Here is a 27,392-nt window from a genome sequence, read left to right as displayed (position 1 = left end):
ATTGTGTTTTCTTTCAAAATTCAAATGATGGTGAGTTTACAAACTCCTTGTAAATGTTTGTACAGCACGGTTGCGATTTGTTTGCGTGGCGCCAGATTGTCGAAAACATAATGACGGTTGGGAGAAACCTTAAAAATTAATAACAAAGAACTTCAGAGAAAAAAATAAAATGTTGCGGGAGTTTTCTACATCGCATACTCTAAATCGTATTGAATATTATTATGATTTAACAACCCGTCATATAAGAACAGCGTTCCTTTTTCCCATTGTATTTTTTTAATTTAAAAGTTACTCGGTACAACATTCAATGAAGAAACTGATTGCACAATTTTGACGAGGGTTCTATGACTAGACTAAAGAGGTTTCTATAATTTTTGAGCCTTATAGAATAGTTTGAAAACTATTCTATAATCCGAGTTTGAAAACTATTCTATAAAGCTTGAAATCTGGTCATGGAAATCCTATCAAATTCATATATAAAGTAGCTTTTAACTGTTTGAAGAGTAAAAAATTAGAAAACTTTCGTGACGCTTTTGAATATACATTTTATGAAAACACATTTTAATGTAATTTGCTGTAATAAAATGAACGCCATTCTCACGTCACATAATCTATATACTATAAACTTCCCCAATTTTTTTGTCCTGGCAAAGAATAGGAACCATCCGAAATAAGTAAACGTTTTAATGGACCCCATTTTGTTTTCGACAATGCGCATGCGCACACAATATAAGCAAAAAATTTATAATGTTTTGAAAGAATTTACAACCTTAAAAAAGTCATGAGTAAGATCGTCGTATCCAACCAGTTTCCTCAAAATGCGCGATACGACCTTTCCCAAAAAGCTATTAAGTATAACGTGGACAGAAATGTTATATTCCACGTTATGACAGCACACTACTGGCGAAGACGTTAGCGCAGTGCGCGTGTAAAAAGACTGGGAGAATAACCAGGCCATAATAAAGGCGAACAGCTGAAATTACACCACTAAAACAATTCCGGTTTTACACACAAGTAAAGTTGAAGTCATCAGTGGAAAATGCACTTTTCTGGCATATTTTAGACCAAATCACAATTTTTACGGATTTTTTTACTTCTATATTGTCTCCCAGTTCTTTTGATGCGGTAACTGCGCTGAACCTGCGCGTTTCCCGCCACAATCAACGAATTATATTCAAATCGGTTTCATCCGATCAAATGACTGGACTTTATTATGGAGTTAGCCTATCGTTCCAATTTTGTTAGAGTTCACTGCTGTTGAATCTAATATGACAAACTCTATAACTGCATCACATGATCAACGTCCGAAGCGCAGAAAATGTGAAACACAAATGCGGTCGAAAAAAGTCGTTATGATCATTCTTTCAAATAAATGTTAAACATGTATTGAATTTGGTTAAAAAAAAATGACAAACTTAGCTAATATAATTTTCCAATTTATATCACTTATTACATAACTTTTTATTATACACTCAAGCGCTGGATATGAGCTAACTTGCAATCTGATTGGTTCTCTACTAGACTGCAGATATATTAGCTCATATCTGTTTAGTAGAGAAACGTAAACAAAACGGCGGGAAGGTTTATGGAGTTCAGCGACGATGAAATTTAGAAAAGTACAACAAAGTGCACCGAAAGGCGACGAACTTTGAAATAAAAGTATTCAGCGATAGGCTAAAAAATATAGGCTTACAAAATATTTGAAAGTTTTTTTTATCCAGCGCTTCTGTATATAATAATTATAACAGTTATTTGGCTCACTCTCGTCGCATAATTATGACTAATAGCTAACTCAACGCTGCACGCCTCGTCGACTATCAGCACATATATACAACTCGTGTTCTCAATACTTAACTGTTAATTATCTGCTTTCTTTTTATACCCCTACTTAAATCGTCCTCTTTATACTTCACCGTAGAAACGTCTCCCAGTTATTATCATGTTGTATCAAAATGGTAATATTTCTTACATGAATGAGTCGACGATAGCGATCGGTTGGAAATTCGAGAAATTAAAAATATTCGAATAACGAACTGACAAGGTTAAACACTTTATCTTGTTTAGAAACAACTGAAAGGAAGTCAACGCTTGCAGTGAACTTGAAGGACAACATTACTTATTATTAATATTTTTAAAGGGAAATAGCAATATATTTTTTTATTTTCTCATTTGAAAGAACTTTGAAAACTGTATTTAATTCTCTTTACTGTTTTTTTATATGTTGCTTACTTCTACAAATATTTTGATCGAAAGGAATGAAATATCCGCCATCTTGGATAATTTTTTATCTCATTAACGGTAGTTTTGGTGACGTCACAACAGGGGTTCGCCATATAAAAGTATTCGTTGCTGGCCAAATATTGATTCGTAGATGTTTTAAAGGTGTTGAGTGATCTTGATATTTCGAAGAGCATACAGAGTATAGTTTTGAGTGCAAAATGATTGGTGGTTGTCGAGATAGAAATATGGCGTGACCCATGTTGTGACGTAACTGTATATCTACAAAAATCCAAGATGGCGGATATTTCATTCTTTTCGATCAAAATATTTGTAGAAGTAAGCAAGATATAAAAAAACGGTAAAAGAAAATTAAATATAGTTTTCAAAGCTCTTTCAAATAAGAAAATAAACAAATATATTGCCATTTCCCTTTAATGCAAGGGTGTTCATTAATTTTGATATTCGAGTAGTGCTATTTTTCAGTTAGGTTGTTAAAGTGTCATGAAGTTGTAAATGATAAAAAAAATGAAAAATGTTTAGAAAAAGATGATAATAAAATGGTGTGGTAAGATGTGTATCAAACAATTCTTAGAGAGCTTTTTTTCGCACGTTTTTACGACCGGAATCTACGCTCGTGTTTTAACAAACCTTCAAGGCTGGATAACTCTACCGGCAATGTCCGAAACGTATGATTTCCTCTTCAAGTTTTTTGCATTGCTAACCCCCAATCATTTGGGGGTCATCGAGAAGTTTGTGATATCGAAGGGCATACAGTACTAACCTGACACTGCGGTTGCGGTTCGGTCGCGGTCAACTGGTAGAAACCGCAGACGACCTCAAGGAAAAAAATACGATCGAAGTGGCCGTTCGCTTCCAAACGGAATGTTATGAACGGCTGAGAATGACAAAACAATAATAAAATCGAAAACATCTTAATTAGGAAATGTCTGTCAGACCGAGGTTCGACCGAGGTTAACTGCGGTTTTTGTTAGGTTATTTCAGGGGACAGTACAGTCAGTACTGTGTATGCATCACATACTGACTTGTTTATGTTCATAAGCAAAATGAAATTTGAAACATTTCTCTATCAGCACCAATTATGGTGGTGCTTTGTGAAGACGCCCCTCTTCCGATGTTAATCAACCCCCGATATTTATGCCATTGAGATAAAGGATTAGCACTAAGGCCTAATTGTTCGTATTAATCGCCGTAAAGTTATATTAAAGTTAAGAGTTGGATTGTTAAATTGTGAAAGTTGCACAATGTCACTGGCACGTCTCGCGGTACTTTTAGAAGAAAAATTGTTTACTTTTAAATAACAATACGACACTTACAACATACAAAAAAATTCATTTGAACTGACAAGAGCCTTTCTTGTGCAAAAACAGTTTATTTATTCTAACCAGTACTTAAGCTGTTATTTCGCGGACCAAACATGGGTTGATATCCGCCTGCGGTGCCAGTTGACGGAATCGCTGAAGCTGAAAACGAAAAATGGAGTCTGCTATTTCGTTCCGTTTTCCAGAAATGTGCGTTGCCCGAATGTGCATATTATATCGCAGGGTAAAAAGAGTTAAATGACGAAGCAGATCCATGACCCGAGGGATTTTGGAACGTTTGGTGCTATAATCATGTTGACGACTGCCTCATTATCGCACTTAAATTTAAGCGTTGATCGCGCAGCAGGGGCCCCCAAATTTGACATGCAACGACGATAACAAAACGTTCTTGCCATGCAATGCTTATACCGGGAACTCCTAGTTGTTGGTGAGCATGCCATGTACCCTGGAGCCATTTGGTCCCAAATATGCCACCATACCCAAGTGTCCCGGAGGCATCAGTGTATAACACTAATCTATCTGAATCCTGCTATTCGGAAGATAAAAAGAAATTAGCCCGTTCCAATTTAATATTAAATCCTTCCATATTTCAAGATCTTGGTAGAAACTCTTACTGGGTTTGATGTGATGGTGTTGCTTTTTAACGTTGCGAGTCAGGGCAATCATATGTTTTAGAAAGGGGCGGCCGGGTGGCAAAACTTTGCATGCGAAATTCAAAGTTCCTATATGAGGGATTGTAGTTCCTTCAATGTGCACGAGGTATTGTGTTGGAAATTAATGAATATGTCATGCAACCGTGTTATTTTGTCTGGAGGGAGACGTGCCTGCTTTTGAACCGTATCTAAAATTATACCAATGAATTCAAGAACTTGCGACGGACCATGTGTTTTGCCGGCGGCTATCGGTATTTTTATATTTTGAAATGCAAGAAGCATGCATGGCAGATAAACTTTGTTGACAGATGCTGTCAAAGGGCAAAGCGGGTGCTTTTGGTTCAATGAGCAAAAATCATATAGGATATCACATGCGAAGGAAATCGGGCATTTATTTAGTAAGATCCACTCCGAGGCGTTGGAAAGTTGATTAAATATAAAAGGGGCGCTGCGCAGACCAAATGGCAGAACTTTGTCGTATAGTAATATTTTCCCGCCCAGCACATTCCTAACAATTCATAATCGTCCGGATGTATAGGTATGAGCCGAAAAGCAGATTCGATATCGGTTTTTGCAAGAAAGCAACCTTGCCCAAAACGCATAATTCCCTTGATCGCATCGTCGATAGTAACGTACTGAAGACTAAAGTCGTCTTGTGAGATAAAAGAATTTATGCTGGTCATACCCGATTTCGGAAATGAAAGATGAAATATAGTGCGGAAATTTTCCGCATGCTTTTTAGGGACTAACTCGATAGGAGAAACTTGAGAATTCGGAAAGGGGGCTCGTTAAAGGGACCAGCAACACGACCTACCGAAAACTTCGTAGCTAAATTAGATGAAACAATTGCAGGGTCCGCATGCGCCGTCGGTAAATTTTTGGAAAAGCGTGGCGTGCGCTGCCCGTAAGGGCTTTTTCTAAATTCTTTACATCGATGGGTTTCGGAACTAGGTTAGTGCTTTGACTTGGCAGGTCTGTGGTCGGTGTCATGGCGCTTAGAGATGCGTTGGGCTTCAGAATCTTCGGCGGTCTTGGTCGGACAAAAATATGCTGTATGTAGGCCTCGGCATTTACTACATGCGTGCTGATATCGGCACGGCTGATGGGAACATCCAGATCGGTTAATATAATCGATGCAGAGACCTCGTTCGCCCTCTGAGGAAAACTGCTTTTGGAGTCCGTTATGAAAAAGAGGGTACTCCCTTCTAAGTACATAGGGAGATACAGTAAATATCATCAACCACAACTGTTGAACCAATCGATGCATGCGTTGAGGAAAACTTTTCGGCGAAACCTATGGTCGTAAATACACTATCAAAGGCCGCGATGAGTACGAGCTGCGTGGTGCGTTAGACTGATGTATTGCAGCAATTCCTGAGCCCGTCCCGGGAACGAATGTGTCAATACACTCATGTAGATCCTGAAAGCTGTAGTCCACTGTTCAATATCGGTGATTTTTGCGACGGACTGAGACGACCTTATAACCTTAATTACCGAGTTCTCAAGCGTCAAGTTAATAGGCTCGTTGTAAGAGCCATTAGAGAAGTTTTTTGGGAGAAGCTTACCTAAGTAAAAAAACTCACCCGATTGAATTTGTCTCACGTATGCTGCGGGAATATCGTGGAATTCGTGGCTGTATGGCACTTGAGGTGACGGCGCGGTAGGAACAGCCGAGTTTATAAAATGCGTGGCTACGGATTGCTCAGGAGCATCATCAACGATGGCCTCATCTACGCTGTTGGTGACGGAGTTCTGACCGGAGTTCTGCATGGATGCCACAGCAGCTGTCGCGGCGGTTGTCGCGATCTGTCCAGCCGATTTGTCGAGGATGGCCTGAATTTGCGCTACCTGCATGAGCATCATTGAAAGCGTTCGCTGACGCTGCCTGTCGAGGATTATCTGGGGAAGTTGCAGGAACCATCTCTGACCATCTCTGGCAGGAAACATCTCTGATAATTCTTTAAATTTTGCAAACTGTTTCTTTGACCAGAGCTATTTGCCAAGTGGCAAGATTGAGCTTGTGCATGATGCTTATGCGTGAACCTTTGAATTGTTATTCGTTGTTTTTTCGCGCCAAATGGAAAAGGAGTCTAATTGGTTGATTGAGCAGGTCAAATGATGTTCGCGTGCGATACCATATTGATCTACTAATTCATTAGAGTGCCGGTTTGACGCATGTCTGACATGCCGCCCGCAAAACACACGTTTTTGCCATCACCGAAGACACACCTTGATATGAACGTTTCCTGATTAACTTTATTTTAATATTGATATACTAAAATAGCTTTAAACAAATGCTAAACAAATACCTTACAACATCAGCTTAGCAAATTACCGAGCAGCAAATAATGAAAGAGAGTCAAGTATGAATGACAATATCATTTGCCTCCTTTAACCTTCGGTTTGGAAATAACGGCAATTCTCGATCGTACAGGGATATTGAAAAGATCTTTATATGTGCCAGGTGTTTGACCACGTAAATCAAACGAAACATTCACCCAAGGCTGGAAAATGAGGCAATGAGTTGAGCCACCAAAATGGAACATTCCAATTTCATCTCCCTTCTTAATGTAGTCACCTTCCTTCACGGTAATCTCATTGGTGGAGACCTCGGACATCCCAACAGAGATAAAAACCATCAGACCAATATCAGGATTGTCGGCCAGGATATAGATGATACCTCTTGCAGCAACTTGGCAGATGTAACCCTGAGAATCATTGTCTCGAAAGTTGTAAGGTTGGCTGTAGTAAGAACCATCGACCAACTCTGTTTTCACAACGTGACCAGAGACGGGACTGTGCCATCGATGGTAGCTGGTTGCACTGAGGAAGGCTTGGTAGAGGGTTCCACCATAAAACTTCTTAGCCATCGCATTATTGTTGAGCAAATGATCTATGGGAATATTTATAGATAAATGATATCCTATAGCTCTCAATTACAGACATGAGGTCGAAAAGAAATTTTACATTTTAAAGGTAGGTTTGATCATTGGCAACTGGCAAGCCTGATTCTCATTTATATATTTTACGCAATTAAGCACTGCTGGCGGCGACACCAAATTATAATATCGCACAAAAAAGAACCAAAGATCTGCAGTCGTGCGTTGATCATGAGCAAGAACATAAGCATTCCTTTGTTGCGAGCTTTTCTTTCTGAAGGAAACAACAAAAGCTGCCCAACGACGATACTCTGATATGCTTACCCAGTGAATAATACTGTTTCTTGACCCAAAACCAGTTTCGTTGTTTGATGTCATGTGCCAGTTTGAAGGGTGCAGACTCACAGGCATTCGCTACGACATTGTCGTCTTCAGGAGATTCGACTGGCCGTATTCCAGGCCGATACTTCCTAACGAAGAAATCGTCCCACGATGTGAAGCCATAGTGTGGTTTAGTAGGATCACATTCAAATTCTTTAACAAAATTCGGCATTTCTTCCATCGCATCTTCACCAAACCAACCAGATTCCTTGTTTTCATTCAAGACATACGTAGACTCATAGCTGGACAAATACTCGCCCCAGTAATTCAAGATGTTTTTGAATAATTTGTTCACCTGATGAGAAAGGTAATGTAATTTATTTAAAGTAACTTACGCACCAATTTTTGCTGGGAAGGGATTGCTTGCACAAAATTCTGACCGAAGCAAAACCCAACATGGTGTTGAGACCTGAATCTCAAACGATATTAAACGATGTTATACAGTCAGGGAGATATTTCTTTGATAACTTTATATTCAAGTTCACACTTTGTAAAATAACAATGTAACGTGTTTATCAGATTCTCTGGTACGGATGTTGAGATGTTGCATCAAGCTTAAACTCTAAAAGTTTGCGTTGTTTACTTTTTCGTTCAGGAACGCAGCAAAACCAGCCGTAGTTGCCATCGGCCAGTTCAAGATCACGTTGATTGGAAAACCAACAAAATGAGTTTTGTTAAACTCGGGCGCCTTTCTCATGATCATGTTGATAAGAAGAATCATGATTTGCCAACACCAGATTTTCTTTCCTTCCGAAATATCTGGCAGCGATCGTTGTTGCCAGAACATTTGATGGAAAAACATGTTTATTTCTATCAAAATAAAAAATATAATTCGCAACTTTTCCACGAGATCACGTACACTGTTTTGCAACATTAGCAAAATGTTTTAGATAATGCAAGTACGATGATACATGTGGCATGAAACAATTCCTCATTGTAAGAATGCCGGTAACGTTTACCACCATAACTTTCGAAAGCAGGAGATGTGATATTTTCCTTTATATGCATGCAGTGGATATCGTCATGGAGTGGAAGAAGATTTCTTGTCTTTTGAAGATTGGAATTTTGGCAGTGAGGCCCTTCGTTTATATTGCAATGTGCAACATGAAGCGCGATACTATCTGTCAATACAATTGCAATACAACCCATTAACTATGCTGAGTTAGATTTATGCAAAAAATTGTTCCTTTCTTATCACGTGTCTATTGTATTTTGCGCAGATAAACCAATAACAATCTTATAATTAAAATATTTTTCAAGTCAAGGTTGTGGAGGCAGTGAAGCTTAGTAAGACGAATGCCACTGGTACGTTTAGCTAAAATACAATAAACACGTGACGAGAAAGGAACTATTTTTTCATAAGTCTGGACAATACCATAATTAATGAGTTGTAATGTACTTTTATTTATTCTCCAAACCATGTATATATTCTATTAACTGCGGTATGATTCATGGCATGCGCGTGCAGATTATACTAATTTATACTGTAATTATCGCTTGCACGTTGACAACTTGATTCAAATTTCTTGTAATCGAATTAATAATACTACGTTTAACAATTAAGTTCTCTGACGTGGCATGTACATGCAGGCGTGGTTCTAACTTTTCCCCCGAGCCATAAAAGACTCCTTGACTTTGCCATTACGGTCGGGAGAAGAATAAAAGATTTGGTAATAAAAATAAATCAAGATAGCAACGTCAATTTCGGTTTAAATGAAAGCAAAGTCATTGGGCCAGTGTGATTCCTTTGAGGGGCGGTAGCCATTTATCTGGTGCTAAGCCAACAGAAATGAATTGCCTGTGTGCACACGGCTATAAAATGCGATTGCGCTGTCTCTACGTACCTGGGTCAGTAATAATCTGATCTCGAAGTGCAGCCACAGGAGGATGAAGAGCCAATTTGTTGATCATCTCATTATAGTCGGGTAGGCCGTGAATGTGCGAATGACCTTTCAAGGCTGCATTTTCATCTGAGGCTGGCGGGTGCGCCTTCAAAATCAGGTCTATCTGTTCCTTGTGCTTCGTTTCCAGTTCGTTGAGTAACCCAGCAAGCAATTTGTCGCATACCTTTCTATTTGAAAGGAGCTGACCGATACGTTCAGGTTCGCCACTCATGTTTATGCGTACTGTATGCTTCACTGCTTCTACGACAACAAAGTTACAATTATCAACGACGTGCAGATCTTTATACTGTTTACGCATGCTTAGTTCTGTTTCGGTCAGCTAGTAATTCCTCTTTTTTCTTTACGCACGAAATTTGTGTTCGTGCTCGTGTTTGTGATCAAGAAGCTGTCTTTGTTGTTCTTTTGAGTTCAAATTTTACGCAGTTGCAAAAGGCTGGCAACTGATTTGTGATTGCAGTAAAACCCGTCTCTAAGAGTCTTAGCAGTCATGACCCGAGCGCTTAGAGGTGTAGTGGTGGTGGATTTGAGTTGCTATATTAGTTTAGAGCTGAATGGGATATTGTTAACGAAATTTGTTGAAATTGGGTGGAATTTGGCGATATTGGATAAATTAGAAAAAAAAGGCGGTAATAGGCGATTCTATGCCTTACTGGGCGTTTCAAGGCGATGTTGGGCGTTCCTAGGCAATATTGGGCGTTCCTAGAAGATTCTGGGCAATATTTAACAAAATAAGTTAACAAAAGATGTCTTAGATGTGATAGCAAATACTGTGTTAGTGAAACACCTTGAATAGTATAATATACCTTGAACAGTATAATAATAGTATTAAAAAGCAGACATTACATTTGATATCAAACTGCCTCTAAAACTATCCCTATAAAAACTTTGTCTTGATCCAGGGTTCTAATCCCGCCCAGAGATTCTAATTAGGCCCAGGAATGCAAAACGAAATTGAAGTTGTCCTCCATTATGTCAAGGACGTTGGGCGTTTTTGTAAGTTACGCGCATGCGTCAGTTTAAAACGAGTTGAAACAACTGACCTATATTAGATGGACTGAGCGCTCGAGGCCTAATGTTTCCCCCACTCTTGCTCACGTCATATTGGTCTTCGATCAGTATTACCGCAGTCTGATATTTGTTTCGATTTGTGGGCGGGTTTTACATTTTAAAAAGGTTTTAGTGAGTTTTTGGGTTTTTTGGTTTTAGTGAGTTTCTGACGATTTGAATACGAAAGAAAGAAATATATTACTTCAGATATTCGAGGAATGCTTTTCAAGATGGAAATACAATGTTTAAAAGGTTTTACCACATCTTAGTGTAAAAATATAAATGAACGGTAAGGACATGTAGCTACGTAAACTAATAAATTATTGTACCCAATATCAATTTAATTAATAAAAATGCTTATATCTTTTTTAAATTCTTTGCATACATTATAATGTGACCTTCCACGGGAAAACATCCGTTAACGATATTTCGTTGAAACGGGAAAACGAACGGATAATGGACGGTTAGTGAACGATCTGTCATAACGTTTCAACGAATCTAAAAAACATTTTCACGAATTCAGCTAAAAATCTGAACGTTTTAAGTCGAGAATACGAACGAAAAAATACTCAATCAGAAGCGTTCGAACTATTTACCTTTATGAACGGTTTAAACCAATTAGTCTGAAGGCTTGATGAACGTGATATAATTGACCCAAAATAATCTATTAGCTCTAGCTATACTACCTAAATCCCCTTTTTTTATACTTTAAATGCATATATACATTTGCGTTTTGCGACAAGATTCGGGTTAAGCGTTAGAAAGCCTTCAGCCTCCACAGACAAAATATATGTATGAGTGATTAATTAAAGCCGTAAACATAGACGTAAACATGCATGCGTTTTATTAACACGACAGTAAACCAGGCCTAGCTGTGAAGTGTGAACGAAGATTGGAATGAATGGCCTGCCTTCGATAATAATATCACAGGCGATGTCATCGGTCACCGTCTCAGTTTGGTTGAGTTCAGCTACTGGATACATATTTTTATGTTAAACTAAACACAAGAGATTCCATTGTACACTTTTGCTTATACTCTTTGATGCGCAAATGATTTAAATTAATTAGGGCAAGGATCAAGTGGTTTACAGATGATAACCAGACATGAATACAAAATATCGCATACGCAAAGTTCGTTTGTATGCAAACCAACGTAGAAACGTGTTTTAATGCTGTTAAAACTAATTTGATGTAAATACAACATGTTTGTTTCGATGTTCGTTTCATTTGGCAGGGATTCGTTCAAGTGTTTCTTAAAATCCACATTTAATTTCAATCCCAGTTTAATGTATTGCGCAGTAATATTTAAATAAAATATTTGATAAAATGTAAGCTCGGATATTCGAGCGGATATTCACCTAGTTCACACTGCACTCTTTTATGTTCGGATATAGCAATAGCTGTAGCCTCTCGCCGCGGTCAAGCCTATGGGCATTGCGTTAAGGATATTTTAAAATTTGGTTTAAATTTAATTGTCTACGGGCTGCAATGCGGTCAAAATAAAATGATGCATTGCAAACTTAGGTCGCGGACACCTAGCGCAAGAACAACGCTTATACCCTGGCTTATACTTATATATAGACCTAATCCACTTGATTTTGTGGCATGAGAACCTCCGTCGTGCTATAGTGTATTCATTCTAACTTCTAAGACTACGTTTACACAGCTCCGGAGCGAGAAAGTGACGGCAAAATTTGACTGCGTTTACGCTGCTCCGTTTGAATTCCGAGTACAGATTCGTTAGCGTTTACACACAAGCGTTCTTCGCTGTCAACATTCGTAAGTTGTTCGCGGAAAATTGCGCCATTTCTTTTTGAAACATTGCTTGACGTTTATATCTGTAGTCGTGGGTCGCAAAAACAATGAAAACAAGACGCCTACTAGGCGTTATATGATCGCGTCGTTCACAGCGGCGTAGCCAGCCCAGCTATGCAAATTTTGTGTCGTAAATGTTCTTAATAATAAAACAATATACCGAACTATAGTCGCATGTTGAAAGCAGGAGAAACACACAACAGCCCTTTTCGAAACTGCTTGAAATCCTTTAGTGCAGGCTTACTCTGCTCGGCGTGTGCAGTTACTTGTATGTGTAATGAGTGTAAAGATAAAGATATCACTTGCTAGCATTTTGATCGCTTTATTGATCGCGTCGCGTAGCGACAGCGATCTATAGTTTCGGCTTGGTTGGTGTTATTTTTATCGCGTCGCGTAGCGACAGCGATCTATAGTTTCGGCTTGGTTTTTTTTTTTTTTTTTATTTTCCTCTCGGGTCGACCCCCAGCGTCGCTAGCTGCGGGCAATATCACCCTAATCGGGAACCTGCGCACAGGTAAGTTGCTAGTTATATCACGTGTTGTATTCACTTTGGGCATATTTCGTTTCACCTTCGAACTTCGAAGCAGTAAAGTAGAATCAATAAAGCGATCAAAATGCTAGCAAGTGTTATCTTTATCTTTACACTCATTACACATACAACTAACTGCACACGCCGAGCAGAGTAAGCCTGCACTAAAGGATTTCAAGCAGTTTCGAAATGGGCTGTTTTGTGTTTCTCCTGCTTTCAACATGCGACTATAGTTCGGTATATTGTTCATTTTTATTATTAAGAACATTTACGACACAAAATTTGCATAGCTGGGCTGGCTACGCCGCTGTGAACGACGCGATCATATAACGCCTAGTAGGCGTCTTGTTATTATTATTTTTTTCCTCTCGGGTCGACCCCCAGCGTCGCTAGCTGCGGGCCATATCACCCTAATCGGGAACCTGCGCACAGGTAAGTTGCTAGTTATATCACGTGTTGTATTCACTTTGGGCATATTTCGTTTCACCTTCGAACTTCGAAGCAGTAAAGTAGAATCAATAAAGCGATCAAAATGCTAGCAAGTGCTATCTTTATCTTTACACTCATTACACATACAACTAACTGCACACGCCGAGCAGAGTAAGCCTGCACTAAAGGATTTCAAGCAGTTTCGAAATGGGCTGTTTTGTGTTTCTCCTGCTTTCAACATGCGACTATAGTTCGGTATATTGTTCATTTTTATTATTAAGAACATTTACGACACAAAATTTGCATAGCTGGGCTGGCTACGCCGCTGTGAACGACGCGATCATATAACGCCTAGTAGGCGTCTTGTTGATTCTACTTTACTGCTTCGAAATTCGAAGGTGAAACGAAATATGCCCAAAGTGAATACAACACGTGATATAACTAGCAACTTACCTGTGCGCAGGTTCCCGATTAGGGTGATATGGCCCGCAGCTAGCGACGCTGGGGGTCGACCCGAGAGGAAAAAAATAATAATAAAAAAAAAACCAAGCCGAAACTATAGATCGCTGTCGCTACGCGACGCGATCAATAATACCGCCGATAGCGAGAAAGGTGCTTGTTAATAAATTGTTGGAAAATATTTCGCTATATTGAATTACGGCAACAACGCGCCACGCATTGTAGCGGAGTGGTATCTAAAGTGTAGCGAAATATTAACGGTGTAGTGTTTACACAACGCCACGTAGCGCTCCGTTTTCGTTCGACCACATTTTGAAAGTATGGTCGTGTCGCTACGGCAAAGATGACGTTTTCAAACAAATCCGATCCGGTGCTGTGTAAACGCAACCCCGTTTTGATACTTTTTTGCACCGTTTTCAGACCGATCCGGAGTAGTGTAAACGTAGTCTAAGTGGATAAAAATTTAAACCTGAACTATATAATGAAATCATTAGGACATTTACATAAAAGAGGAGTCGAGATACAAATTTCCAGGCCAAGCCGCCAAGGACTCCATTTTACGAACAGCGCTCGCAAGGCACTACAAACTACAGATTTCAAAATACATGGAAAATTTCAGCACGTATACATTAATACATGTTGACAGGTTGCAATAAAACCACTGTCCGTGCGAGGAAATGTTTCCAAGAGACAGATTATCGTTATTAAAACAACTAGGGCTATGAAATCTCATAGCATAAAATTTCAAACTTATCATTTTGTTGATTGCATGCACACTCGCCATATTTCCTTCGCAAAGCTAAAGCTGCAATGTCGGCTCCATTTCATATTTGTTCATTTCGCCGCGCTAGCTGGCACTGGCAGCCTTCAAAGTGCAATGTTCATGCAGGATGAAATGTGCAACATCAGTATACATATGAAGAAAATTTTGTGAATTGAAAGTTTAAATAAATTTGATAGAGTATTTTTTATAAAACTTATATTGTTCACAATATAATATCAGGCCTGATAATATGTAACACGCAAAATTCCTCAATTCATTTTAACATCGGGTTTTGTCTGTTTTCATACATCTTGAGACTTCCAACAGTTATGCAATTTAATTAGCACCGGCTCCCAAGGCATATGGCTCGTAATGCTCAATATAATTATATAGCTTGCGACCTTGTTTGTGCGCGTGGTGAACTTTGGCTTTATGGAAACTACAGAAGTATTAAAGTACAGATTGTATATAATCATTGCAATACCGGCATTCAAAAAATGATAAATTTTTTATGGAAAGCATTTTGAGTTTTTGACGTGAAATTTGACGTTTTAAGGAAATAATAGCATGCATGCACTGAATAATAATATAGCCTTTCATGTCTGCATGACGTTCAGACGAAATCATGAAGCGCACGAAATAGCATTCGATTCGCCTAAAATTATATAACCCCATTACAAGCTTACTATTCTAGGATTATCTCTGGGTAACACATTCGTCGCTTCTTCTATAAAGTTGTAACATTGCAAATGTTTAATCTAATGTTGAGCCAACTGCAATGCGATTGAACGAAATTGCGACAAACGGTTCAACGAACGGTAAATCAAACGCGTTTCCAATTGGGCGAAATCAGACACAATTCAATGCAGATTTTTCGTAATATATTATACATTCTAAATTGATTGGGTTCTGATTACATTACAGTTAAACTATTATTCAAACAAACTTAATCACAACTCACAGTACCTTGAAGAGTGGATCTCCACTGATTGTCAAACTCACAAATTCTCACTCTCTCGCACGCTTGTCTCACAATAAATCCGATATTCTTATGTTCTCTGGTTACACTAACAACTGCGAAATGATTAATAACCAAAATAATCTGATAATAATAACTGAAATAATCAAACCATATGTAAACTGTCCGATCCAGCCCTCCGGCACCACGATTAGAAGGAATCATCTTCTAGGATTGGACAACATTTCTGAATTGATCGCTGGTATTTTCCAGACTTAGTTTTTACCTTCACTTTCCGAACTATGCCGTCTCTTCCAGGGTAGTGACCTCGACAATATGCGCAAGGCTCCACTTTCCTCTCGCGGCATTTGAATTGACGACTAGGACGATGGATATCACCGACCTTGAATTGCCGTTTCTCTGTTCTCCACTTTGCTCGTCGCATCAGGCCTTGCATATGCTCGCGTTGGAACCGATTCCAAAATTGCTGAAATAACGCCTGGACGTACTCAAACCGCTTTCGACAATTTTTAACCTCTCGGAAGGGACCTTGTCGGACTTCTGCTCTCGCTCGACCCTCAAAGGTTGAGGGTCATTTGCGTCGTTTGAAGGGTACCCGAGGGGGGCTGTTCACGAGGTATTCGACCTCGCTAAACACGGTTGACATCTCGTTCCAGCTAGGTTAAGACTCAAAATCGTAAATATTTTTATATTTTTCGTAAATGTTTAATAATTTCAGATCGATTTTCTTCGCAAAGTTCAGATAAGTGGTACTTGATTCTTTCGCATTGTCTGGGCCAATAACATGCCATCCAAGCTTTGTCTTTGTTCAAATGGCAGGTCTTGCCGAACCTCACTTTCAGCAAGGAGATGGCTGTATTGAACACCAAGAATTAGATCAATTGAAACGGTGCGGTGGGAAATTTGATGTCACTGAGGTGGTCAAATCACTTTAACCAGTTTCGGTCGAAGGCTGGGACGTTGATAATCGTGTGGTCGATTTCGTGTGCTTCGACTGGGTATATGATTCGCTCCCGTTGAGGGGTGAGATCCATAGCTTTGTCTTGGTAAGGATCCTCCGAGAAGCAAACGATGATGAAGATACGTGCATCCGTCTGTGCCCGACATTTCTCCTTCGACTTACAATCTTTCGTTACATGACCTCGATATAAACAAGAGTAACAGAGTCGTTGGTCTCTGGCGTGCTGAATTCTTTCGTCGCTGGAACAACTTGCGATGGTTGGACAGTCTACAGTTGGACGCGATGGTTTTCGGAGCATAAGTAACATTGAAGCAGTTTCTTCTTTCTCTGGTTGGAATGGATTCCCCTTGCTTCAGCGTTGCTGCGCAGTTTGCGACATCGAAGGACAATTGTTGTAAACTCTCTCTATCGTTGTTTTGGATCTTACTCGCGTCGACCAACTTGTTAATATATGCTCTGGCAATCACGCTAGGTTGGCAAAACAGCTCTTTGAGAGTTTTTAGCGAATTTGCGTACATTTTCCCGAATTAAATTTGACTAAGCTATGAAGGTCTGTTCAAACAATGACCACTGATTTGAACAATCGACGAACTTTAAACTGTCTAGTCTGAAGCCACTACACAATATATGTGACCTTCCATGGGAAAACATACGTCTCTATATTGTTGGTTGAAAAATATCGTTCGTTTGCCGTTCAAACGCTTCAAGCGTTCGCTGAGACGATTTTCGAGATCGTTCATCGTTCGAAATTGCCCGTTCGAACGCTTAGCAAAAAACGTTCGAAAATTGTTCCAAAAGCGTTCATCCGTTTGATATACCGTTCCTTGAAACGTTTGCCGGAATTTCGTTCAATCGCATTGGATTTGGCTTAACATTAGATTAAACATTTCCAATGTTACAACTTTAGAATCGCAAAATGTGTTACAGATATAAGGCTTGGTGGAAAACACGGACCCCGGACTACGGATTACGGACCACGGACCACGGACTACGGACATTGATGAGTTCAGACGTATATTCTTAGGCTCCGCTTATCTATTAATATATTGTGATTTCTAGATCTAAATATAAGTATTATAACAATCTTTAACAAAACTATAACAAACTTTAATCCTAATACATCAATTACGAAAACTAATCCGCTTGTTATGCTCAACAGTGATAAATTCAAAAGGCGTGGTGGTTTCGGCGTGGTGGTTTCGCCCTGCTACAACGCTTTGTGGCAGAGGTGCTGAATATAAAGGGAAATTGGATAACACGTCCTGGCGGTGGCTGTAAACAGCTAAAGACTGATGAGATATCATTCCGACGGTACGAAAACGAAAGCTTAACGTTGAGTGGCTCTACAGTTGAAGATTACAAAGTAATCTTGGAAAAAATAGCGGCAATTACAACGAACAGTGACGAGAGTATTAGTTTTGGCGAAGTAAACTCTACTCCTACGCACATGCCTTCGCTAGGGAATATTAATGAGTTCATGATTAGTTATCTCCCGCTTGGTCCGTATGACTTGAAAGTGTTAGATACTGAGCTACTTGATTCTGGGGTAGATACTGTTGCTGAATCTGGTAACCTAGCGGACATAACCCAGTGCTCAGGTGACCATTCGGAGTCTGGTCTCCTTCTTGATGTTGTAAAGCGTCTGGACGTATTAACCAATCGATTAGAAAAGCATAGATCCGAATCATCTATTGTACTAAATGAACTCATGATTGATTATGAAACTAGGAAAATTTTAGAACTGAAATAAACGCCTAACTGAAGAAAATACTCTTTTGAAAAACCAAAATCAAGCTCTGACTGAAGATCTAGACGGAGTTAAAAGCACTCTAGTGAAATTAACCGCTAAGCTATCAGACATGTAAAATGAGAAAGCCAGCCTTTTGACAGTTGTCGGCTATTAAAAGGCAACCAGCCGACTCTAGTAAATAAACCAGTCGACCTTGATCAACAGTGTCAAACTCGACCGTCACAGTCTGGCAGCTGCGAAGATGAAGCAAATTTTAAACATCAAATCGACCTTACGGATGATTGTAGCAATCCCCCCAAGCCTATCACCGACAAGCACCTACAACATCGAAACCGCAATAGCTGTCGTTCCGGCGATAAAACTGACAGTTTGGACCCTCTTGATCCTGACCATACTTCACTTGCTCGGAGTTCTGTTCCGCATCATAGGCCACAACAACAACAAAACATTATCAGCCAACATCATCATTGCAATCAGTCTGCATCTCAGCGACTTGAACCTCTATTTCAAAGATCCGAACGACTGCCCTCCCACCGGAACGATCGTCTCAACAATCTGATCGCTCCCCTCAACGACATAAGGTTTCTATAATATTTCGTAGAATTATTCATAAATTCATCAAGGGTTCAATCGCGACCATTAGAGTATATCGAAATGCAAGCCTAGCCAAATTTGGATTCCTATGTTCTTTTTAAGGCGTTTTATTAGGCTTATGAAAATGGTATGCTATGATATGATAACACTTGTTTTGGATTCAAAGGGCCTATATGATTTTGGTGTTCATGCCATTGAGATTTATGCATACTCTTTAGCGAATATAATTTATAAAAGCGAATTTCGTCAAGCAAATATCACTGTTTATACCATAGTGAAAATCCATGCAATAAATGATTATGATGGCAATTAATCAAGGAGAAATCAAACGCATAAATACCTGGAAAGTTTTCTGTTGAATCACTAGTGGACTTGTTGCAATTGAAGTTGGTTGATCAATGATATTTTAGAGAGCGGATGTCATATACTGGAACGAGTTTTTCCTAATTAACATTCATTTTACATACACTTTAAGATAGAAGTGGTAAAAAAGATAATTATATTCCATTTATAGGTTATAGGTCTATATACTTACATAATTTCAATTTTCGCGTCAATCTTACCTATCCCTTATGACGTAACTATATTTCCCATTTAAATTAAGTTTAGAAAATAAAATTGGTGTGTGTAAAAAAATTTTCACACATACGACGTATAATTAAATATTGATCCCGATGTTCTGATATACGTTTTTTGAACTAAAACCATACCGTATACCAAATATTTCTTAAAATATTCGTGCAGTTTCGGGTAGCAATATTACCTGAAGGCGTTAGTGTGAATGTAGTCTTGAATAAAAATATTGCGTCATTTTTTCCAAATCCATCACCCCCCGAAGAGATTATAGAATACCAACCGCTCTAAAGACGAAAAAGCACCAGCTGCTGTTTCTTCACATTTTATTTTACACAAAGTGTATGATACGCTTTCACAAAAGAGTTTTCTCATTGAAATACAAACTTTCTGTGTTAACCAATTAAAACATTTTTTATTACCAGTCTTTACTCGCGCATGCGCAAAACGGTCAAACGTCCACCGTCGACCGTCCACCGACCATGACATAGAATTTCTACGTACAAATTCTGGTATTTTCTGTCAGAATACCTGGGTGTAATTTGCAAACTCCGAGCGGAATTAGAACCCTCGCTCAAGCTTTGCGCCTGGTCGGGGATCACAGTAATATGAACTCATTCAAAATCAGGAGCAGATCCAGGACTTTTCGCACCTTATAAAAATTTTCGTTCGTTAATATTAAGATGAGGACTATTTTTCGCCAAAAACTTCTCCCCTCCCTTCATCTCTTAGAATTAATTGCACATTGCAAACTGAACTGTTAAAAATATTCATTGAACATGTTAAGTTAAATTTGAATGAAAACGCAAAACGCTGATCAGCAACGAAAATTAAAAACGCTGGTCAGCATGTTTAACAAACAGCAAAATGCCAAAAAGCAGTAGTGTTTTAGTATTCTAGTCCAATTTTTACTAAGAGTCCAAAGAATACTGTTTTTAAAAAATATTTAGAAACGCGAAAGCTGCATTTTTAAGTTTGGCTGCGAAATATTATTCTAAAGTGCCGAAGATATAGCAATGCGAAGCTAGTAATTGTTGTATTCTTTTGAATTATGGTGGGAAGAGTGAAACTAAATTATTCACTTTCGCCCGTTATGTGATGTATACAAAAATTGCCTACTTCAAATGGCTATATATTTGCAGTACTACATGACATATGACCATGCAAACATGGCCATTATACTAATTTGAGTATATGCTCTTTAGCTGTGTGACTTGATTTATTTCCTTCTTACCACTTTGATAATAAGTTATTCTATTCCGCTAGTGGACCATTGTTATTGAAAGAAATCAGTCAGACAAAAGAAGAATATTACATGAATATTTGCCTCCCACTTAAGATTCTAGCACGGCCCTGACTTCTGAGTCCAACGTATTTTTTTCATATTTCTCATTTGTGCATGCAAATTGAATTATGTATGCGGGTTTTTTCTTTGGCTCATGCATTCTTATATTGTTTTCTTTCAATCTTGATTCATTGTTTCTAAATTAACTGTTGGCTTGCCGACAAATAAGTCATATAAGCCCGTTTTCCACTAGGCGAATTTATTAGCGCAAACTGATACAAATTCGAATCTGTTTTTTCGCGCAGCAAATTCTTTCGCAAAGCAATCACATCACACCGGTTTTCAGATATCCATCGCAGGAATAAATTCGCCTACTGGAAAACGGGCTATACCGCCTTATTTCTAAAAAAGCATATGTAATTCGAAATTCTTGATAAAATAAATCAAAATAACTAAGAATTACAGGAAAGAATTAGTTTTGAGTCAATACCGGAAATATTTTCATGCTTTCTTTGATGATCTCTAGCCTCGGTTCATGAAAAATATATATAGCCCGCTTTTACGAGCTGCCCAATTATTATTATTTATTAGCTTCCAAGCTATAGTAATCCTTACAAAAGCTTAAAAGATAAATGCAATCAGTCTAATATTACCAGTCGAATCATTCTTCGATTATTTGTCATCTAGCCTTACTGCTTTTATCAAGCGCTAATGCTCCAACAACAAAAAATAATTGATGTTGATTTTGATTAAGATGCTGCGATTCAATCAAACATTTACATTTCATTTGGGCCAATTAAATCCTGTCATCTTTTTCATTTCTTGTGATATTGAATTTGCGTAGCGCAATCATTAAAGTTAATGTGTGTTTAATATTTCGCAACAAGCTCTGCTGAAAGTTTAATACGAGTGGAAAAGTAATGTATATAGCTACAGTTTCATTTGCCAGTAGATTAATTTGCTTTAAATCATGCAAGCTTCAATTCGTATATTGGTGTCGAGAGAGGGCAAAACAGTCAAATTAAAGTCCAGCAAAGCAATGACTCTATCATTGAGGCAAGAAACTTATGTAGTCACGCGCAACATTTTTGGAACCACCTATTTTGTTACAAGAAACATTCCATCTGACCATTTACTTGCTAGTCATACCTCCCCAGTTGTTTTAATCTCGTGTTAATAATACCGACGGTGATGCTCAACGCCGTAGCTATAATGACGATTTTGAGGTCCTCTCAAATGAACAATAAGATTTGCCATCGAATTACTAGTTGGCGTATTTGGGATACCTCTTTTCTTCAGCTTTCTGATGAGCGGAATCCGCGGAATGGCAGAAAATCTTTGAATCTGATGACAAACTGATAATTTTTCCAATTTCGTTTTCTACATAGTGAGAAAAAAGCAGACTTCTGACATTTGTTTTCTTCGTTTTTTTTTCATGAACTTTGCACGAATATGCTTTTACTCTTGCGTACGTAGCAATTTATACATATTTATGAGTAAGCATATTATATCAATTAACGATGGTTCATTTTGCGATCCTAGCCTGTAAAATTTTAAAATTATGTAGTGAAATATTTTTCCGGATTTTTTCACCATGCTATGGTCAGGGCTTTTTAAACTTACAAAATACTGGGCTCCTCTCGATAGCGTAACTAGAACGATAGTTAGGGGTTGCTTGATTGTTAATTGTTCGCTAATTCCGTATATGTATATGTAAATTGTTCGCTAATTCCGACAAATTCTTACTTGAGAAGTCAAACCTGCAATAGCTATGTTCTAAGTTTCTACGTTATGTTACAGATGTTTTTAAATTGAAAATTCACCTATAACGTTTCAATTAAGGAGGCAATGACTGATTAAATGATTAGCTGAAAACCGTCATCAGTTTCGCAAACACTTTTTCCTCGAACCTATATAAACGTTGGTTACAATAGCAATACGTCAATCCTTGCATGAATGTAGCTACTGTTTCGTATCGAAGTATATTAGTAGAGAACGGGGCCCCATGCCCAGTGGTTTCATACAAGAGGGCCCCAAGCATAAGTATCAGAAAATAATTAGAACTTGTGAAATTGTTTTGTCTTAAACAAAAAAAATGTTATATATAAGAAAACCATCACACTTGCCTGCCTAATAATTCTGTTTTTCCCGAGATTAGGTATAATGTTTCCCACGTATAGGAATTTTTTATAATTGCATTACTAAGTACATTTTTTATTATTCTTGGTCGAAAGAGAAAACGAGAATTGAAAATAAAGCTAATGTGTCTATTGCTCAGGCAGTTGTGATTATACGACCGCAATTGGCAATTCGTATATAATGAGAGAATGATATATTAAATCAACTTGCCTTACGTATACGCATCGGTGGGTGAACTAGACTGAAAAAAAATCAAGCAATCAACATTCATTCCAAAACCTTTAATGCGCTTATAACAAATGCCAGATTTTACAACAATGCCATATTGAAATCATGCAGAAAATACAAAATTAAGCCAATTTCTAATGATCGTGTATAATATAACGTTAGACAAATGCTAAACAAATAGCATACAACACCCCTTTAGTATAGCTAAAACAAATTACCGAGCAGCAAATTAATAGTGAAAGAGAAAAAGTCAAGTATGAATGTCATTTGCCTCCTTTACCGTTCGGTTTAGAAATGACGGCAATTCTTGATCGTACTGGGATATTAAACAGCTCTTTATGTGTGCCAGGTGTTTGGCCACGTAAATCAAACGAAACTTTCACCCATGGCTGGAAAATGAGGCAATGAGTTGAGCCACCAAAATGAAACATTCCAATTTCATCTCCCTTTTTAATGTAGTCACCTTCTTTCACGGTAATCTCATTGGTGGAGACCTCGGACATCCCAACAGAGACAAAAACCATCAGACCAATATCAGGATTGTCGGCCAGGATATAGATGATACCTCTTGCAGCAACTTGGCAGATGTAACCCTGAGAATCATTGTCTCGAAAGTTGTAAGGTTGGCTGTAGTAAGAACCATCGACCAACTCTGTTTTCACAATTTGACCAGAGACGGGACTGTGCCATCGATGGTAGCTGATTGCACTGAGGAAGGCTTGGTAGAGGGTTCCACCATAAAACTTCTTTGCCATCGCATTATTGTTGAGCAAATGATCTATCGGAATATTAATAGATAAATAATATCCTATAGCTCTCCATTACAAACATGAAGTAAAAGAAATTTTACACTTTTAAGGTAGGTTTGATCATTGGCAAGCCTGATTCTCATAAATTATATGTAATTTACGCAATTAAGCACTGCCGGCTGCCACACCAAATTATAATATCGCACAAAAAAAGAACCAAAGATCTGCAGTCGTGCGTTGATTATGAGCAAGAACATAAGTATTCCTTTGTTTCGAGCTTTTCTTTCTGAAGGAAACAACAAAAGTTGCCCAACGACGATACTCTGATATGCTTACCCAGTGAATAATACTGTTTCTTGACCCAAAACCAGTCTCGTTGTTTGATGTCATGTGCCAGTTTGAAGGGTGCAGACTCACAGGCATTCGCTACGACATTTGTCATCATCAGGACATTCGACTGCCGTATTCCAGGCCGATACTTCCTAACGAAGAAATCATCCCACGATGTGTAGCCATAGTGTGGTTTAGTAGGATCACATTCAAATTCTTGAACAAAATTTGGCATTGCTTCCATCGCATCTTCACCAAACCAACCTGATTCTTTGTCTTCATTCAAGACATACGTAGACTCATAGCTGGACAAATACTCGCCCCAGTAATTTAAGATGTTCTTGAATAATTTGTTCACCTGATAAGAAAGGTAATGTAATTTATTTAATATAACTTATGCACCAAATATCAAACCTGGGTTTTGCGTCATGAATATTAATTCTGTTTTCGGCATTGTTTTAGGCGATGTTCAAACACATTCAATAATAAATCTTAATTATTTGTTATAAACTAAATAAATGCAAAGACGCATTTTACCAGACTATGTCTGGAAGGTGCAGGAAAAGCCAGGCTGGGCAGGTGTCGTCAGCCTTAGACTAAATTAGGTGCTTGTTAACAAGATAGAGATGTTGCATCAAGCTCAAACTTTAAAATTTGGCGTTGTTTACCTTTTCGTTCAGGAACGCGGCAAAACCAGCCGTAGTTGCCATCGGCCAGTTCAAGATCACGCTGATTGGACAACCAACAAAATCAGTTTTGTATACTCGGGTGCCTTTCTCATGATCATGTTGATAAGAAGAATCATGATTTGCCAACACCAGATTTTCTTTCCCTCCGAAATATCTGGCAGCGTTCGTTGTTGCCAGAACATTTGATGAAAAAACATGTTTATTTCTAAAATGTTTTAGATAATGCAAGTATGATGATACATGTGGAATGAAATAATTCATTATTGTGAGAATGCCGGTAACGTTTACCACCATAAAATTCGAAAGCAGGAGATGTGATATTTATCATTTATAGACCTGGAGCGAGGGGAATTCGACGATATATTACCCCCAAGGGAAGATATATCCCGAGGGCTTTGCCCGAGGGATATATCTTCCCGAGGGGGTAATATTTCGTCGAATTCCCCGAGCGGAAGGTCTATAAATTGTATATTATATCGAAACAACGTGTAGGCAGCGCAAAAGCTGGATGAAATGGCTTCTTTTGCCTCCATTTTGAAATTGTTGACAACCTCGAGTCTTGTGCGAGGCATCCACGCGTGGTACACGCAAACTCGAATACCCCCGCTGCAGCGGGGTATTCGACTTTTATAGCATAATGTGAAAAAATTCGATGGAACTCCATGATTAATTTACTGATCACGTGGTATAAATCGAGCTTTCTGATTGTATGATTTACAGTTGAGATATAATATTTTCCTTTATATGCATGCAGTGGATATCGTCATGCAGTGGAAGAAGATTTCTCGTCTTTTGAAGATTGGAATTTTGGCAGTGAGGCCCTTCGTTTACACTGCAATGTGCAACATGAAGTTGCAATACAACCCATTAACTATGCTGAGTTAGATTTATGCAAAAAAAATTTTTTCGATCACGGGTCTATTGTATTTTGCGCAGATAAACCAATAACAATCTTATAATTAACATCTTTTTCAAGTCCAGGTTGTGGAGGCAGTGGAGCTTTGTAAGACGAATGCGATTAATACGTTTGGATGAGTTTTATTGTACTTTTATTTAGTCTCCCGAAATCGTATAAATTAATATTCTATTAACTGTGGTATGATTCATGAAATGCGCGTGCAGATTATACTAATTTATGCTGTAATTAACTGTACATACTCGAATAGCCCTACAATTATCCCTTGCACGTTGACAACTTGATTGAAATTTCTTGTAATCGAATTAATAATACTATGTTTAACAAGTTCTCTGACGTGGTATGTACATGCAGGCGTTGTTCTAATATTTCCCACGAGCCATAAAAGACTCTGCCATTACGGTCGGGAGAAGAATAAAAGACTTGGTAATAACAATAAATCAAGATAGCAACATCAATTTCGGTTTAAATGAAAGCAAAGTCATTGGGCCAGTGTGATTCCTTTGAGGGGCGGAAGCCATTAACCTGGTGCTAAGCCAACAGAAATGAATTGCCTGTGTGCGCACGGCTATAAAATGCCATTGCGCTGTCCCTACGTACCTGGGTCACTAATAATCTGATCTCGAAGTGCAGCAACAGGAGGATGAAGAGCAAATTTGTTGATCGTCTCATTATAGTCGGGTTGGCCGTGAGTGTGCGGATGACATTTCAAGGCTGCATTTTCATCTGAAGCGGGCGGGTGCTCCTTCAAAATCAGGTCTATCTGATCCTTGTGCTTCGTTTCAAGTTCGTTTAGTAACCCAGCAAGCAATTTGTCGCACACCTTTCTATTTGAAAGGAGCTGACCGATACGTTCAGGTTCGCCACTCATGTTTATGCGTACTGCATGCTTCACTGCTTCTACGACAACAAAGTGACAATTATCAACGACGTGCAGATCTTTATACTGTTTACGCATGCTCAGTTCTGTTTCGGTCAGCTAGCAATTTCTCTTTTTTCTTTACGCACGAAATTTGTGTTTGTGTTCGTGTTTGTGTTTGTGTTTGTGATCAAGAAGCCGTCTTTCTTGTTCTTTTGAGTTCAAATTTTACGCAGTTGCAAAAGGCTGGCGACTGATTTGTGAATGATTGTGGTAAAACCCGTCTCTAACAGTCTCAGCAGTCATGACCCGAGCGTTTAATTAGAGGTGTAGTGGTGGTGGATTTGAGTTGCTATATTAGTTTAGAGCTGAATGGGATATTAATTACGAAATTTGTTGAAATTGGGCGGATATTGAACAAATTAGAAAAAAAGGCGCTAATAGGCGATTCTATGCCTTACTGGATATTTCTGGGCGTTTCTGGGCGATATTGGGCGTTCCTAGGCAATATTGGGCGTTCCTAGAAGATTCTGGGCAATATTTAACAAAATAAGTTAATAAAAGATGTCTTGGATGTGATAGCAAATACTGCGTTAGTGAAACACCTTGAATAGTATAATATACCTTGAATAGTATAATAATAGTATCAAAAAGCTGAGTTTACATTTGATATATACTTCAATCCCTAACTATCCATATAAAAAACTTGATCTTGATCCAGGGTTCTAATCCCGCCGAGCGATTTTAATTACGTCCGGGAATGCAAAGCCAAATTTAAGTTGTCCGCCAGTATGTCAAAGTCGTTTTTGTAAGTTACGCGCATGCGTCAGTTTAGGACGAGTTGAAACAACTGACCTTTATTAGATGGACTAAGCGCTCGAGACCTAATGTTTCCCCACTGTTGCTCATGTCATATAGGTC

General features: G+C 38.5%; 1 protein-coding gene and 1 pseudogene across 1 annotated transcript; both read right to left on the bottom strand.

The window, feature by feature from the left end:
- Positions 1 to 6,460: 6,460 nt before the first annotated feature.
- On the bottom strand, positions 6,461 to 15,878 carry LOC114541042 (L-tryptophan decarboxylase-like). Its single transcript, XM_028561035.1, has 5 exons — positions 15,386 to 15,878; positions 9,318 to 9,617; positions 8,057 to 8,283; positions 7,417 to 7,768; positions 6,461 to 7,106 (listed from the first exon to the last, which is right to left on the bottom strand). Exons 1-5 carry the CDS (start codon positions 15,600 to 15,602, stop codon positions 6,592 to 6,594), a joined length of 1,611 nt encoding a protein of 536 aa, XP_028416836.1. The 5' UTR covers positions 15,603 to 15,878; the 3' UTR covers positions 6,461 to 6,591.
- A 7,265-nt stretch (positions 15,879 to 23,143) lies between these two features.
- LOC114541004 lies at positions 23,144 to 26,638 on the bottom strand (annotated as a pseudogene).
- Between the last annotated feature and the right edge of the window lie 754 nt (positions 26,639 to 27,392).

Source organism: Dendronephthya gigantea, unplaced genomic scaffold (assembly GCF_004324835.1).
Source record: "Dendronephthya gigantea isolate DGI-Jeju-01 unplaced genomic scaffold, DenGig_1.0 000003F, whole genome shotgun sequence".
In the NCBI taxonomy this organism is placed as follows: Eukaryota; Metazoa; Cnidaria; class Anthozoa; order Malacalcyonacea; family Nephtheidae; genus Dendronephthya; species Dendronephthya gigantea.
Note: the sequence above shows the minus strand (reverse complement) of the source record. Positions and strands in the feature narration are given on the sequence as shown.

Bases quoted from the DNA above. Each gene is read 5' to 3' on its own strand.
- LOC114541042 (XM_028561035.1), bottom strand. From the start codon at position 15,602: ATGATTCCTTCTAATCGTGGTGCCGGAGGGCTGGATCGGACAGTTTAC. The intron at 8,284-9,317 runs GTACGTAGAGAC...TTATTTTGATAG, and splicing joins TCAGATTATTACTGACCCAG to AAATAAACATGTTTTTCCAT. The intron at 7,769-8,056 runs GTAAACAACGCA...CTTTCTCATCAG, and splicing joins CTGCGTTCCTGAACGAAAAA to GTGAACAAATTATTCAAAAA.